Consider the following 13089-nt stretch of genomic DNA (forward strand, 5'->3'; position numbering starts at 1 on the left):
ACTTCATCACCGAGTATCTGATCGAGATTGTGTGGGGGACAGATGATTTGTCTATGTGAATAAACCGTTTGGAAGAGCTAATTGGTGCCGCGGCGCTATTGTATATATACGCATCAGGTTAGATCCCCAGAAACAACCACATCTTCTTATTGTTCGACTTCCAACGAAGAACATACGGTAGGGAATATGTTTAGCAATTGTTCCCAGTGATCGAAAGGTGCTCTTCCGATCCGGTGCCTGACATACAATTGCAGCGATTAGTCGATGTGTATCCTGGACCGCGCCTCCGGTTGGAAACCCAGGAAGTCTAGAAGGAGCATTGACCTCTTACCATTCTGTCAGCGGCTGACTTGATTGAGTGGAACACACAAATGAGGAGGTGTATCGTTGTTTGCGTGAGCGCCCAAACTTGTCAACCAACTTGAGTTCCTTTCCAGAACTTGTCGGATGTCCGACGTTCTGGAATGCACTGCTCAGAACGGCCTGTATGCGTTGTCTCGGTCACCGAGACGGACAATTGACTGTTATGATTCGAACCGTCCATAAGGGATTATAGCACGGATTTTAACGAGCGAGGCCATACCATCCCGGCCATCAAAGGGGAAGCCATCAGTGGCGTGGCGGCATTGATGTGGCCTGAAGTTAAAACCTGGTAAGACAATCTGATGCGACAGCTCCTATGGTGGACAAATACCGTGAAGGGATGGCGGGATGAAGTAGGGTGGCACCAAGTGGGATTGTCACTCCTTTCAGTATCAACAAACTCTCGATACTAGCCGTTGTTTTATGTTCTTACAATGGTCCGCCTTGAACTCTGTATGCAGCCTCATTTCCAGTGGACATCTTTGATGTTTAACCAGCAAGAAAAAAGGCAGGATGTCTGAGTATCTTAATTCACCTGAGAACGGTATCGAGACGACAAATGGACATACATGTATAACCTCTGAGACCTGGAATACCATCATCAGTAAGTCAACAGCATCAGGCCTGAGCGAGATCAAGTTGGGGACGCTAATGTGGATATATACAGAATGGGTGATCATCCTAATCATATCTGAGATAACGATCTTCATAGTATTCATGGTGCTCCGAAGTAAGCGGCATTCGGCAGATCAGGAGGAGGGTATAGCACTGGTGAGAAAGAGTAAATTATCCTGGAAGTTGGCAAAGGTTAAAGGACGGAGGCGGAGAAAGATGAAAGAATAACGCAGGGGACCTCGTAATGATGCATGTATGTGGTCGTCTCCAGCGAGATCTCAAGTGGAACACGACTTTGTTTCGAGCGAGGAAGGTGAGGATTCATTGGCATTACGCCAACAGCTACCGATGGTGCTTCACGCGGCTCCCAGACACCGTCTCTCCTCTGTGCAATGCCTGGTCGAGTGTCTGGATTATTGTCACTGTATGTATGTCTGACGTACACTGACTAAAAAGGAAGTGTCTGACAAAGGGGTGAGGAGTCGTAGCCTGGTGTTTCGGGAGCTGCGGCTTTTCTATATCGTAGCTAATCCAAATCGGTTTCTTAACATTACATTGGTCTCGGGGATCCCAGTGATTGATCATATTTTATCATCGACGATGTTGGAGAATATACCAGGGGTGACACTTTCAATAGACGGATCAGTATGTCTAGAAGGATGGCTAATGCTGATAATTGAGCGTAAGTGCTGCGTACGCTATGAAACGATGCTGATTAACTTCCTGTCGATCTCGTCAAGTGACGCTTGGTACTCTTGCACTCATCCTGTTCACTCTTGCTGTACTGTCTTTCCGAGAATGTTACCTGATTCATCGATCGAGGAAGGAGAAAATGGTAGAACAATATGAACATGGGCTTTTGGCAGAGAAAGCTGGGAAGACGGGAGTTGATGATAGGGTGGAATAAGGCTGGAAGGCATGATTCAGTAATCTATCCGAGGTCAATAGATGTATTGCTATCGATGCAAGTTGACGAGGATCGGGTACAGTGGTCCAAGGGACTTTATTTGAATCTTGAGGGTAAGAAAGGGGTCCTTTAGGTGTTAATTACTCCTAATTGATACGTACTCTCAAGGGGTATGTAATGAGAGTAACAATCTAGTCGAAGTACAGCTATTCTCGATGCATGTACATATATACCTCGTACATTGAGATGTCAGATATGAGATACTGTATCCCAATATCTCATTCGACTCACATTGCACCCCCTGTCCACCTTTCTACACCGGCCCCCCATCACGCAATCGTCATGGTCTCACCCAAATACGAACGCTTCACACTTGCCCTCGACGATGATGCAATCGATTTCTTCCCCAATGACGATGACAACCCTTCTTCTGGTAGTAGTGATGGATTCGAGGAGATAGTCTCAGCTACTATGTGAGCGTTGATTTTCCAAAGTATACCGCAAGTCTAGGCATACATTGGACGGTACAGATTGCTTGGACTGTTGGAGCAAAGGGGAACTGGAGTCTGACGATTATCTGCTGACCTCAGACTGCAATTTGCAAGAGTCGAAAGTGCCATAGGTACTATCTCGGAAATGTGGACGGGCTGTTACAAGTATATAGCTTCAAGTTTCAAATCACAGAGTGAGTTTCTAACGATCTCGGATATCTGCTTCAAAGGCAAAGGCTAATTGTAGTCCGCTTATCCTTGTTGTCGCTTCTTAGACGTCAAAGCAACAAATCACATTACATCTTGAGAATTCGGGGGCCTCCATCGATGTTTCAATCCATTTGAGAGGGTGCGACGGGGCTCAAGCGAGATCCATTGCGGTTAATGTGACCTTGTAGGTCGTAGTACGAGAAAAGCAAGTATGCAAAGCATAAACTTCACCGTGTTTCAGGATTACATACTTGCTTTATTCAGTTCTTAGAATCGGGATGCCGGATGTGGAGTATGTCACCTTGGAATCTGTTGCGGGTCGATCATCGGGTTTTGAGTTTTACAGGAATCAACTAAGATTGACTGACGTCAGTCACGCATACACCGAAATTTCAGGAGTGTTGGGGCGATCGAACAAAACCATCCGACTTCAATGGGTTACAGTAGTAAAAGGTATACATAAATTAATGATTTCTGGATGCATGTCATTTCTCCCTTCATTGACTTTTCTATTCTCTACACGGCTTCTTACAATTGACACTTACACTTAATCGCTACGTTCGAAATCACTTTTAAAACAACATGTCATTTGTCGGACTTAATCTTACCAATAATTATTCCCTCTACGCCGTTCCTGTAGCTTGGGCCGTAGCGTACGTACATGTATACGCGCACTAGTCGGGGAGAGGAAGCTTATAGTAGAATTGTTGATATAGCGTCGCACCCCATTTCTACGCTATAGCGCTGTACAATTCTGAAAAAGCTGCTGGCTCACCTAAGTGGGACAACACAGTAAGTGATCGTCTGCTCGTCATCTCTTCCATGAAAATGAGGATTTGGCTGATGTCGGGGTTCTTTTTTCGCAGGAACCCAAAAAGAATATCGCTAATATCAAAGAAGCCAAACTCTCACCTACTTCACAAGGTAAATATTTGAGAGCCGAAGCTGCCCAGCAAAATGGTTTACAGAATTTGCCCTTGTTCGCTGCTGCCATCGTGAGTGTCACATTTTCCATCCCCTAAACCAGTTCGTCCAGTCCGTGAGGATAGACCGCTAATGTCATTCATCTGCTGTGTGGTTGTAGCTCGCTGGTAACTTCGCTAGATTATCTCCATCAATCTTGAATACTACAGCAGCAGTGTATATCCTTTCTAGAGTAGTATACAGTTTCATCTACATCACCAATACCTCTGGTATGTTCCCCTTCTTCAGCATACTCACGATCGAAACACATACAGAAGTGCTGACATAACCTGATACGCTGGGGTACATAGAACTTTCTGCTAACTTGCGATCAGCAACTTTCCTAACTGGTGTGGCCACTTGGATGTCCCTTTTCGTCAGAGCTGGTAACAAATTGTTCTAATTGCAATGAATTACATAGGAATTTTGTGATGTGAACATGTAATTGGCTTCAAAACACTGGAATGGGTTGAAGAGATGACTGGAACAGGAAGTGTAGATCACGTAGAAAGATAGAAATGGTAGAGACATGCATTTGGTCACATCCGTTCTTGATCTCTTTTCCATCAACAAGGTGTCCGGGTAGTTTGCGCTGGACAAGGCTTGGTTAGCAAAGGAGGAGAATTACTCCTTGGATCTTTGACTGAAGTGATGCTATGTTGTCGTCCATATCCATTCATAGGACTCCAACGGTTATGGGTTTGCCTAATTCGTCATGAACTTATAGTAATGCAGGATGTTCGTTTCAAAACCATGCCACGAGTGTCAATTTCACCTGTATTGATCGCCTTTTGGAGCACCACGATGCTTTACGGTATTTTCCTTGGGGTATGACGATGTCACATTGAGGTGCATATAGTATACAGCTTTCCCGATTATTGCACATGCTGTTACGATGTCATCCATTTCTTTACCCCATCAACCACATTGTTATACGGGAGAATAAGATACTAAACAATCCACGCATAGCTAATCCTACGCTATCACTATCATCGATTTTTCCACACCACAAGCAAGATGTCTTACGCTTATCTAGCTTCCACACCGGGATTGAAGTTCAATTACTCTTTATTCAGCGTACCCGCAGGATGGGTAGTGGGGTCAGTCTTCAGTACCTTGTTTCCTGATCTGATAATATGTTATAACGGAAGCTGACTTGACCGGGTATGGGATAGTATGGCTCCTCTGTGGTACGCTATAGGTGCAGCTAATTCCGCTGCTCCTGGTACATACCAAAATGCAGTATGTACCTCTTCTCAATGACTGATCATAAAATGACTTACTGTTCACTCGATATAGAACCCCGGTGAAAGTTGGAACAACCTAGACTCGGCACCTATATCCCAGCAGGTGATTTTATATTTTCTACTCACGATCCAAGGACAGCTGATGGATTGATTCTATTAGCTTAGAAGAAGGATCAAACGTGCTGTTGCAGCCAATAACAATACTCACGTGTGAGTTCTAGCTATCTCTGAGCCATTTCATTCCATTTGCACATACATATACTGACCTCCTTAAATCAGTAATCTCCCTCTGTTTGCAGCTGGTTTAGCAGCGGCCAACGCTTCCCATGTCGACTCCGCTTCTCTTCATTTGTACTCGGCTGGATTCTTGGTTAGCAGAGTAGCATATAATCTGGCTTATATCCTTATCGAAGAAGGTACGCCACTCGCATTTGCTTTGGTCCACGCTGATGATGCGATCTTGTATGGCCCCTCAGAGAGCTATTCATGGTTCCGAAGTATCTTCTATTGGACAGGTGTTGGATCATGTTTCGCTCTGTATGTCAAAGCTGCCTTGAAATACAAGTCTTTGCCTTGGTAGAAAGTATATAGAGGATTCGAGAACCGAAGTGGTGTTCTGCATGCATGATGTAGATACTGTTGCTGTTCAGTTCATTGGTATCGCTCGCTGTTTAGCAATCGTAAATGGGCGACACACTCCGAGTTTCTCGGGAGTGACGCTACCTCGGCTTGGCGTTCCGAGATGGGACACCGCACATTACTGTACCAACGCTGCTCTGTATATACCATCTCTTCACAGTTGTATCTTTTCACTTCCCTCGTCTACGAGCATTTACTCCACACACAATGTCATACGCCTACTTAGCTTCCACTCCAGGTCTTCAATACAACTATTCCCTCTATGCTATTCCAGTGGGATGGGTCGTTGCGTAAGTCCAAGCATCTCCACCTTCATCAGTAGACTGGTGGAGCTGATGATTGGATTCTAATAGGATGGTGCCGTTGTGGTGGGCTGCACCTATAGCCAATAGAGCTTCTAGAGGTACCTATGATAACGCGGTATGTAAGGGTGTTACGTGGATTTGGTTTTACTATGTCATATTACTGATCGAAGGCGACCAATGACCGAACAGAACCCGAAAGATAGTTGGGCGAATATCGATTCGAAACCTATCCCTCAGCAGGTGAGCTACTCCACGCCATGAGAGCAAGCCTGGTAGTGGTTCCCACAAGGACGTGGGCACTGATGTACACTTGATGATAGTTAAAAGGAAGAATCAAGCGAGCTATAGCTGCTGAAAACAACACCCACACGTGAGTCCAGTCCACATCTTACCTATCCATTCTATCACTTCATGCTCAGACCTTGCCATAATATACGATCAAGAGACTGACGGACGCCTCATGTGACACATAGGAACCTACCCCTCTTCGCTGCTGCCCTGGTAGCAGCCAATGCCGCACACGTAGATTCTTCTTCACTGCATTTCCACGCCTCACTTTGGGTAGTCAGTAGGATAGCTTATACTTTGGCTTATATCTTTATCGAAGATCGTAAGTTCCTTTATCCCGCCAAGCGATCCCCAGCTTGGATGTGGACGATTTGAAATGAGATGATCATTATACAAGCCTAATGAATGACTTTGGTGTATGTGATCTAGGTAAAAAGTCATTTATCCGTTCAAGTTTATTCGGTGTAGGCATCTATTCTTGTTTTGCCTTGATTATCAAGGCTGCTAAGAAGTACTCGGCTGTGCCTTGGTAGATCAAAATATCAAATACCACCACCAGTGGGGTTAATTGAGCTTGTAACATGAAAAAAGTAGAACTGGAAGTGTGATGACAGCAGTGGGATGAATGGGACCACAGAGTCCATGTCAACACTTGCCATGGATATATCGCGTATAGACGTTTTATAGATATATGGTAGAAATCAATAGATGTTTATACATGATATATTGGAATTGGTAGACAGGGTATATGCTGATGCAAGGTATATATTGTACACATCCAACGACAAAGATGGGACCCTTTCTTCTCCTTTATTGGTTTCTCTCTTCAACTTTAACATCCGTGTCTCCATTGACCTGCGACCCTTTTGACTCTTCATTGTTCATATTCTCATCTACAATCACTTTTGAAAGAACGATAGGTTGATGTTTCCTATCTGGTAGAGGTACTTCAGGAAATTCCTCGTTCAGTGCATTGTGAAGTTGACGTCGGAAGCTCTGTTCAATCGAAACGACCTAGTCAGCTGCCAGTCACCGACAGGTGACACGATTGGACAGGATACTCACTTCTAATCCCAGCACCCTTCCTAAAGCATACTGATTCTCCCCCACAGCCCTTGTCAAAGTATTCTTCGTAAATACATGGGGATTCTTATACCTATCTATGTGTCTGATATGTCCCGCATCATCGTCAGCTAGCACGCCAGGAAGAAGCCCCAGATATGCTGGCATTACGAGTATATACTCACTCCACTATTTGATGCGGTACACTTTCACCCAACTGTCCAGCTATCCTCTCGAGATTGATAAACCCCTGATTCACTTTCATCCTTCAGTCGTAAATCAATGATATCAGCCGTTGCCTTTCGGTAAAGGAGGTTGGGCATTAGCTTACAGGTAGTTTGGTACCGCATCTTCCATACCCTGTCCTACATCCCCTGCGCATATCTCAAGCTCGTACAAGTCTTGCGATAATTTTAATAACTGAGCCTCCAGCTCTGCTCTCAGAGATGCTTGATCTATCGGTTCGGCATCGCTAGTCGAGGGCTGTGGGAGCATACTTGATCCTGGTGTAGGTGCAGGCGAGGGCAGTTGACGAGGGGCTAGTGACATTATGACATGATATTATGTGTTGCAAAAGATGAGATAACCATGCAAGAGAGCTTTTGTTGTTGTCTTTCCAGTCATTTACTTTCTTGTAGTTAATTCTCTGTAGGCCGCCAGAAGGATGTCGTCGGCGTCCACCGCGAGGTGAGTGCGATAAGTGATGATGTCACCAGATACGATGTGATATGACGCAAGCTGTTGTTGGGGGATGGGCGTGAGGTCAGTGAGATAGCTGAATGGATGGCTACCAAAGAGTGATTCTCACCAACGGCTTCACTAGGAGTTACCTGAGAAGCAAGTACAACATGATGAAGTACGCTCTTCTGTCCCTTCTGGGGCTGATGGCTCTCGCCCAGTCCAAGGAGCTGCAAGATGTCTACACGCCGAAAGATATGCTCTCGACTCCTCGACCACAACCTGCTATAGCTTCGCCCGATGGTACTCACGCCGTATCAGTGGTGGACCAGTGGGACCCAGAAGATGATAAGTGAGCTGGTTCGACTCCAGCCGAGATAGCCAAGCTGATATCTCGTGTCTACGTCAATAGAATCCATCGTTCAGTATACCTCTTATCCCTTAACACCACTCATACCCTTCCTCCTTTATCCTTATTCAACACCAGCTCCGCTCAAGCCTCGCAATTCCTGTGGCTCGACCATGCCAACTTAGCTTATCTAAACGGATCTTCTCTACATTCGTTGTCGATCGAATACAATATTACGAAACCACCAACAACGCCTGCTTCGTCTTCCAAGGAGATCTTGACTTTCCCAGAAGGTGTTAATCCCACTGGACTCCAATTTGAACCCAAGAGCGGTTCGTTAGCATTCTCAGGTCAGGTATGGAAAGAGTCTGGTGATTTCAATCAGACCTCCAGGTATGACAAATCATGGGACGAGCGAGGTGATTCAGCTTGGGTATATGACGAATTGTTCGTAAGACATTGGGATGAATGGAGGGTACCAGGCAAAGTATGGACTTTGGGTGCGATCAAGCTCAGTCACGATTCTGGGGTCTGGCAAGCAGATCATCATGGAAAAGGAGCGAAGTTCGTCAATCTCCTGAAAGATACTGGACTGGTGAGCTGCTTATTCTGTTCTAAACTTTAGAAAGGATTGCAGCTGATTTGTTTCATAGTACTCTCAAATGGATCCGATCTCATCATTCACAATCACTTCCAACACTATCGCAGCATCCATCAAGAGTCCTCATCTGAACTACGCAACGCATACAAGAGAGGATATATACCTTTTGTCACTGCCAGGTCATAGCTTTTCTTCCTCACCCAAACATCTCACCCCTCATTCACACGGTGCCATCAGCGCTCTTACTTTCTCTCCCGATGGGAAGAAATTAGCTTGGTTGGAGATGAAGAAGGATGGGTACGAGAGTGATAAGAGGGTGATTGTCGTGCATGAGGAAGGTAAGGGCATTAAGAGGTGGACGGAAGATTGGGATAGGAGTCCTAGCAGTCTGACTGTGAGTAAGGCCGAACACGAAGCCAGCACGACAAGTAGCTAATTTATATGATCCTGTATCCAGTGGTCGCTCGACTCCAACTCTCTGTACTTCACTGCAGAGCATCACGGTCGTATCCTTCCTTATCATCTTTCACATCCCGATCATCTCCCTACTCCGCTATACTTCAATGGATCAACCACTTCCGTCACCCCTTTAACGGACCGAACAATTCTATTATCTCAACAATCGCTCACCTCTCCGTCGGACGACTTCATCCTCACCCTCCCCGAGCCCAAGAAGAAGCATGGCAAAACCTTAGGATTCGCATCGGATGGAGGGGATAAAGATGGTGATAAGTTACCTCATGATTCCCTAAGAAGGCTCACAGCATGGTCCGTGAGGTTCATCAAAGATAGACTGGAGGGTCTGGAAGGGGAAGAATTCTGGTTCGAGGGTGCCGAAGGGAAAGAGGTGATGGGATGGGCAGTGAAACCTAGAGGATGGGAAGAAGGACAGAAGAGGACCTGGCCGTTGGGTGAGCCAGCTTGTTCTCAACTCGATGATCGTCTTAAGTTGTAAAAGCTGAACATGGATGATACTACTTGACAGCTTTCTTGATCCAGTAAGTTTGCTGCCTGTCATGCGTTGTGTGAAATGCAGAGTAGCTGACGATGCTGGTCTCAGTGGTGGCCCTCAAGGTGCATGGGAAGACTCGTGGTCTACTCGATGGAACCCCGCTGTATTTGCTTCTCAAGGGTACTTTGTGATTGCTATCAATCCTACTGGATCTACGGGCTACGGGCAGGACTTTACCGATGCGATACAATGCGATTGGGGAGGAAGTGAGTTAGCTTCCCAATATGCTTCTGCACCACCAGCTGACAAAGTGTTTGTAGAACCATTTAAAGACCTTTTAGCAGGATATCAAGCTGCTTTGGCCAAGTACCCCGAGGTGAGCAGCTATGTCACGGCCTGCTACTGGGAGCAACAAGCTAACTTTACTGGTGTTTGATAGATCGATCCCGATCGTACGGCCGCTCTTGGTGCTTCCTACGGTGGATATATGATAAATTGGATTAACGGCCATAACGATCATTTTGGATTTAAAGCACTTGTATGCCACGATGGTGTATTTGATACTGTTACTACTTATTTCTCGACTGAGGTGAGCTCTTCTCTTTTCGTCTCTCAAGAAGCAAGGCTGACGACAACGAGCGGACAAACAGGAGGTCTGGTTCCCTACCCAGTAGGTCACATGATCAGGATCTTGGAAATATCTGTTGATGGGGAAGCTGATACCAGTGATAATAGGGATTTCGCTGGTACGCCCTTGACACATCGCGCTAATTACGAGAGGTAAGTAAGCTCAGAACGGGTTTATCGGTAGGCATGAAATTTGTTGACATTGCAACTCATCCAGGTGGAGTCCGGTCAACCATGCTATCGAATGGACGACACCCGAATTAGTCATCCAAGGAGGTAAAGGTGAGTTGCTATACACGCTGAGACATTACGAAAGAGTCGCGCTTAACTCACACTTTTCATAGACTATCGCTTGGAGAATTCTCAAGGCTTGGGTGAGTGAACGAGATGGGAGATCATTTTGGAAACGTCAACTGACCCTCCCTTTTAAAGGTGCTTTTACTGCTCTTCAAACGTAAGTAACGGATGAGTTCGTCGATGATCCGCTGATGATCCCAATGCTGAATCTCTGTACTATATGTAGTCAAGGTGTTCCAAGTAGATTTGTATACTTCCCTGACGAAAATCATTGGGTAAGCAATTTTTGAAATGGAGTTCTTCATCGTCATCTTCCCACTTCGTGTTGCTGATATTTTGTTCTGATAATAGGTACTCAAACCACACAACTCGCTCAAATGGCATGTAAGTCATTCATCCTCCCCTCAATTCCTCCAACGACATCAGGTGCTGATCCTACTTATATGTCATAGCACGAGGTGTTCAAGTGGCTACATGAATGGGTAGGCAGAGCTCATGACGATAGCGAAGTATCTGAGCAGGACATTATGAGACCAAAGTTCATCATTCAAGCGTAGTCATTATCGAAAAGGCACCTTAACGTTCGCAACGGACAGAATAGTCATGTAATTACAGTTGAATGAGATGCATGTGTTAAGGGACATGGGATAAAAACAACTGACTACGCATTCCGATTCAGTGTGACCCGTTTCCATGGGCTTACTCTTACTATCTCGACCAATTATCACCATAAAGAGAGGCGCAATATTCTTTGGACTGATCGTCCGTCATCTTCTGCAATCCCGATGCAGTATTTATCACTCAATCCTGCCTCCAGTAGAACAGCCATTCTCGTCAAAGGTAGGTACAATCACTCCTCATGAGGGAGCGTACACCATTGGATTATCTTGCGAGGTTGACTGTTTCGGTACCTGAATTACCATGTGAGTGCGATCCTCCTTCGGTTCGGACACTCTGGAGTTGCCACTTTACCAAGATCGTCAGTTCAATTTTTGCACTCAATCATGCTGGGATCGAATGTTCGATTGAGCGGGACAGTCTCACCTGCCTCTTCAGAAACCTTTGAACAATGCTCCCTCGAAGACATCTCGATGTTATCAATCACGGGTTATGCGGTACAGTATGCGAGGAGTACATCCAAATTATCGAACTGTGGATATCTATGGGGCTATCCAAATGGTATGTATTTTTATATACGGTATGAACCGATCGTGGGATGAGTACATGAGACCATTTGGTTCTTCATCGCATCTCTACGGCCAGGAATGCGAAGGCCAACTGAAACTGGTGATCTACCAACAGAGCGACAATGGGTGCAAATGAGAAGACGCCACAAGCATCGCCTTGACACATTTCCATTGATGGTTGCGACAAATCTTTGGGAAGTCTATGTACTCCAAGGGTTTCGCATTGTCACCGAAAAGAACTAGCGATGGTGAATAGACGCCCAAGGTGAGGCTGAAACAAGAGGCAAAATGGGATAAGCAAGACATGGTAATGATCGGGACACAGTAGAGAAACCCTGTCTAGAAACTTCATTCAAAATGCATGCAGATTTCAATGTGGTAAGATACGGATAATAGTTCTTCTCGAATTGGTATCCTATGAGATGTTCCACATTGGAGATCACTTATTGCCATACTTATATAAGAGAGACTTGGCCTCCTCATTGGACATAGTTGGGACGTCAGAGTTTGCACCTAGATACACGGTACGGTGATGTAGAAAACGTCCTGAGGAATCGAATACGGGCTGAAATCCCAAGCTGGGTGGTTGACGAGCTTCAGCTGACGATGGTTGGGATCCTTGTGCATTTGACTGGGTCCCACTCGAATATGTCGTTGTCGCTAGTCTATAGGATTCGGTTCTGGCTTTTAAGCATCCGGGATCCTGGCTCTATAGGCAATAACACTATAAGTTGATTTGTATAAACATTAGATTTACATGGAAGGAGGAGGGGGGTTATATTGAGGGACCAAGTTGCTCACACAGTAAGAGCAGACATCTCCCGCTTTGGGCACATGGTTTCCAAAAGGTGTCATAACTACAGTACAGGCTGTGCCTATATGCCTCTCGCTGGTTCGACAATCGCAAGAGCATGTAACTGTCGTCGTGGCGGTGTGATCTCTTGAAGCCTCAGCCATAGTGAATATGTATAAATGTGCTGTTGTTGACGGTATTTGATACTCTCAATTTGATAAGAGAGTTATTGCTTGGGAAAGAAAGATCAGCAATTCCTTGTGCGCTTTTTATACCATCAGTGAGTGACGGACAGATATCTCTGACAGTATATTTGGATCTCCTTTGCAGTCGACATGGGAAAAGGGCAAGAGAGCTGACCCTTCTTTTGTCCTCCTCTACAGCTATCCCGCTTTCTACCAGCGCACTGAGTACTAAAACAACGGCAATCCCCCGCTCTCAAAAGTAGACTGTCCTGAGTGTAATGTCGGATCCTGTACATTCCTACTACTCCATGTTTCTTACCAGCTGATTGG

At 45.5% G+C, this 13089-nt stretch overlaps 6 protein-coding genes across 6 annotated transcripts; 5 read left to right on the forward strand and 1 right to left on the reverse strand.

The window, feature by feature from the left end:
• Positions 1-2227: 2227 nt before the first annotated feature.
• Positions 2228-2683, forward strand: L199_005557 (uncharacterized protein; the record flags this gene model as incomplete). Its single annotated transcript, XM_064891267.1, has 3 exons — positions 2228-2358; positions 2476-2570; positions 2652-2683. The coding sequence occupies 3 exons, from the start codon at positions 2228-2230 to the stop codon at positions 2681-2683; spliced, it is 258 nt and encodes an 85-aa protein (XP_064747339.1).
• A 485-nt stretch (positions 2684-3168) lies between these two features.
• L199_005558 (uncharacterized protein) lies at positions 3169-3952 on the forward strand (the record flags this gene model as incomplete). The annotated part of the gene is made up of 5 exons (XM_064891268.1): positions 3169-3239; positions 3303-3378; positions 3453-3581; positions 3671-3779; positions 3861-3952. 5 exons carry the CDS (start codon positions 3169-3171, stop codon positions 3950-3952), a joined length of 477 nt encoding a protein of 158 aa, XP_064747340.1.
• A 614-nt stretch (positions 3953-4566) lies between these two features.
• L199_005559 (uncharacterized protein) lies at positions 4567-5376 on the forward strand (the record flags this gene model as incomplete). The annotated part of the gene is made up of 6 exons (XM_064891269.1): positions 4567-4649; positions 4725-4791; positions 4849-4899; positions 4957-5006; positions 5076-5212; positions 5273-5376. The coding sequence occupies 6 exons, from the start codon at positions 4567-4569 to the stop codon at positions 5374-5376; spliced, it is 492 nt and encodes a 163-aa protein (XP_064747341.1).
• Positions 5377-5642: 266 nt separating this feature from the next.
• Positions 5643-6561, forward strand: L199_005560 (uncharacterized protein; the record flags this gene model as incomplete). Its single annotated transcript, XM_064891270.1, has 6 exons — positions 5643-5725; positions 5789-5855; positions 5930-5980; positions 6061-6110; positions 6214-6350; positions 6458-6561. The coding sequence occupies 6 exons, from the start codon at positions 5643-5645 to the stop codon at positions 6559-6561; spliced, it is 492 nt and encodes a 163-aa protein (XP_064747342.1).
• Positions 6562-6838: 277 nt separating this feature from the next.
• On the reverse strand, positions 6839-7639 carry L199_005561 (uncharacterized protein; the record flags this gene model as incomplete). The annotated part of the gene is made up of 4 exons (XM_064891271.1): positions 6839-7024; positions 7094-7196; positions 7276-7356; positions 7422-7639. The coding sequence occupies 4 exons, from the start codon at positions 7637-7639 to the stop codon at positions 6839-6841; spliced, it is 588 nt and encodes a 195-aa protein (XP_064747343.1).
• A 302-nt stretch (positions 7640-7941) lies between these two features.
• Positions 7942-11151, forward strand: L199_005562 (uncharacterized protein; the record flags this gene model as incomplete). The annotated part of the gene is made up of 15 exons (XM_064891272.1): positions 7942-8120; positions 8181-8712; positions 8771-9112; positions 9176-9629; positions 9718-9936; positions 9991-10046; positions 10110-10259; positions 10321-10340; positions 10406-10450; positions 10515-10579; positions 10642-10671; positions 10730-10751; positions 10821-10869; positions 10946-10978; positions 11047-11151. The coding sequence occupies 15 exons, from the start codon at positions 7942-7944 to the stop codon at positions 11149-11151; spliced, it is 2301 nt and encodes a 766-aa protein (XP_064747344.1).
• Between the last annotated feature and the right edge of the window lie 1938 nt (positions 11152-13089).

The sequence above is a fragment of the Kwoniella botswanensis genome, chromosome 1, assembly GCF_036426115.1.
Source record: "Kwoniella botswanensis chromosome 1, complete sequence".
NCBI lineage: Eukaryota > Fungi > Basidiomycota > Tremellomycetes > Tremellales > Cryptococcaceae > Kwoniella > Kwoniella botswanensis.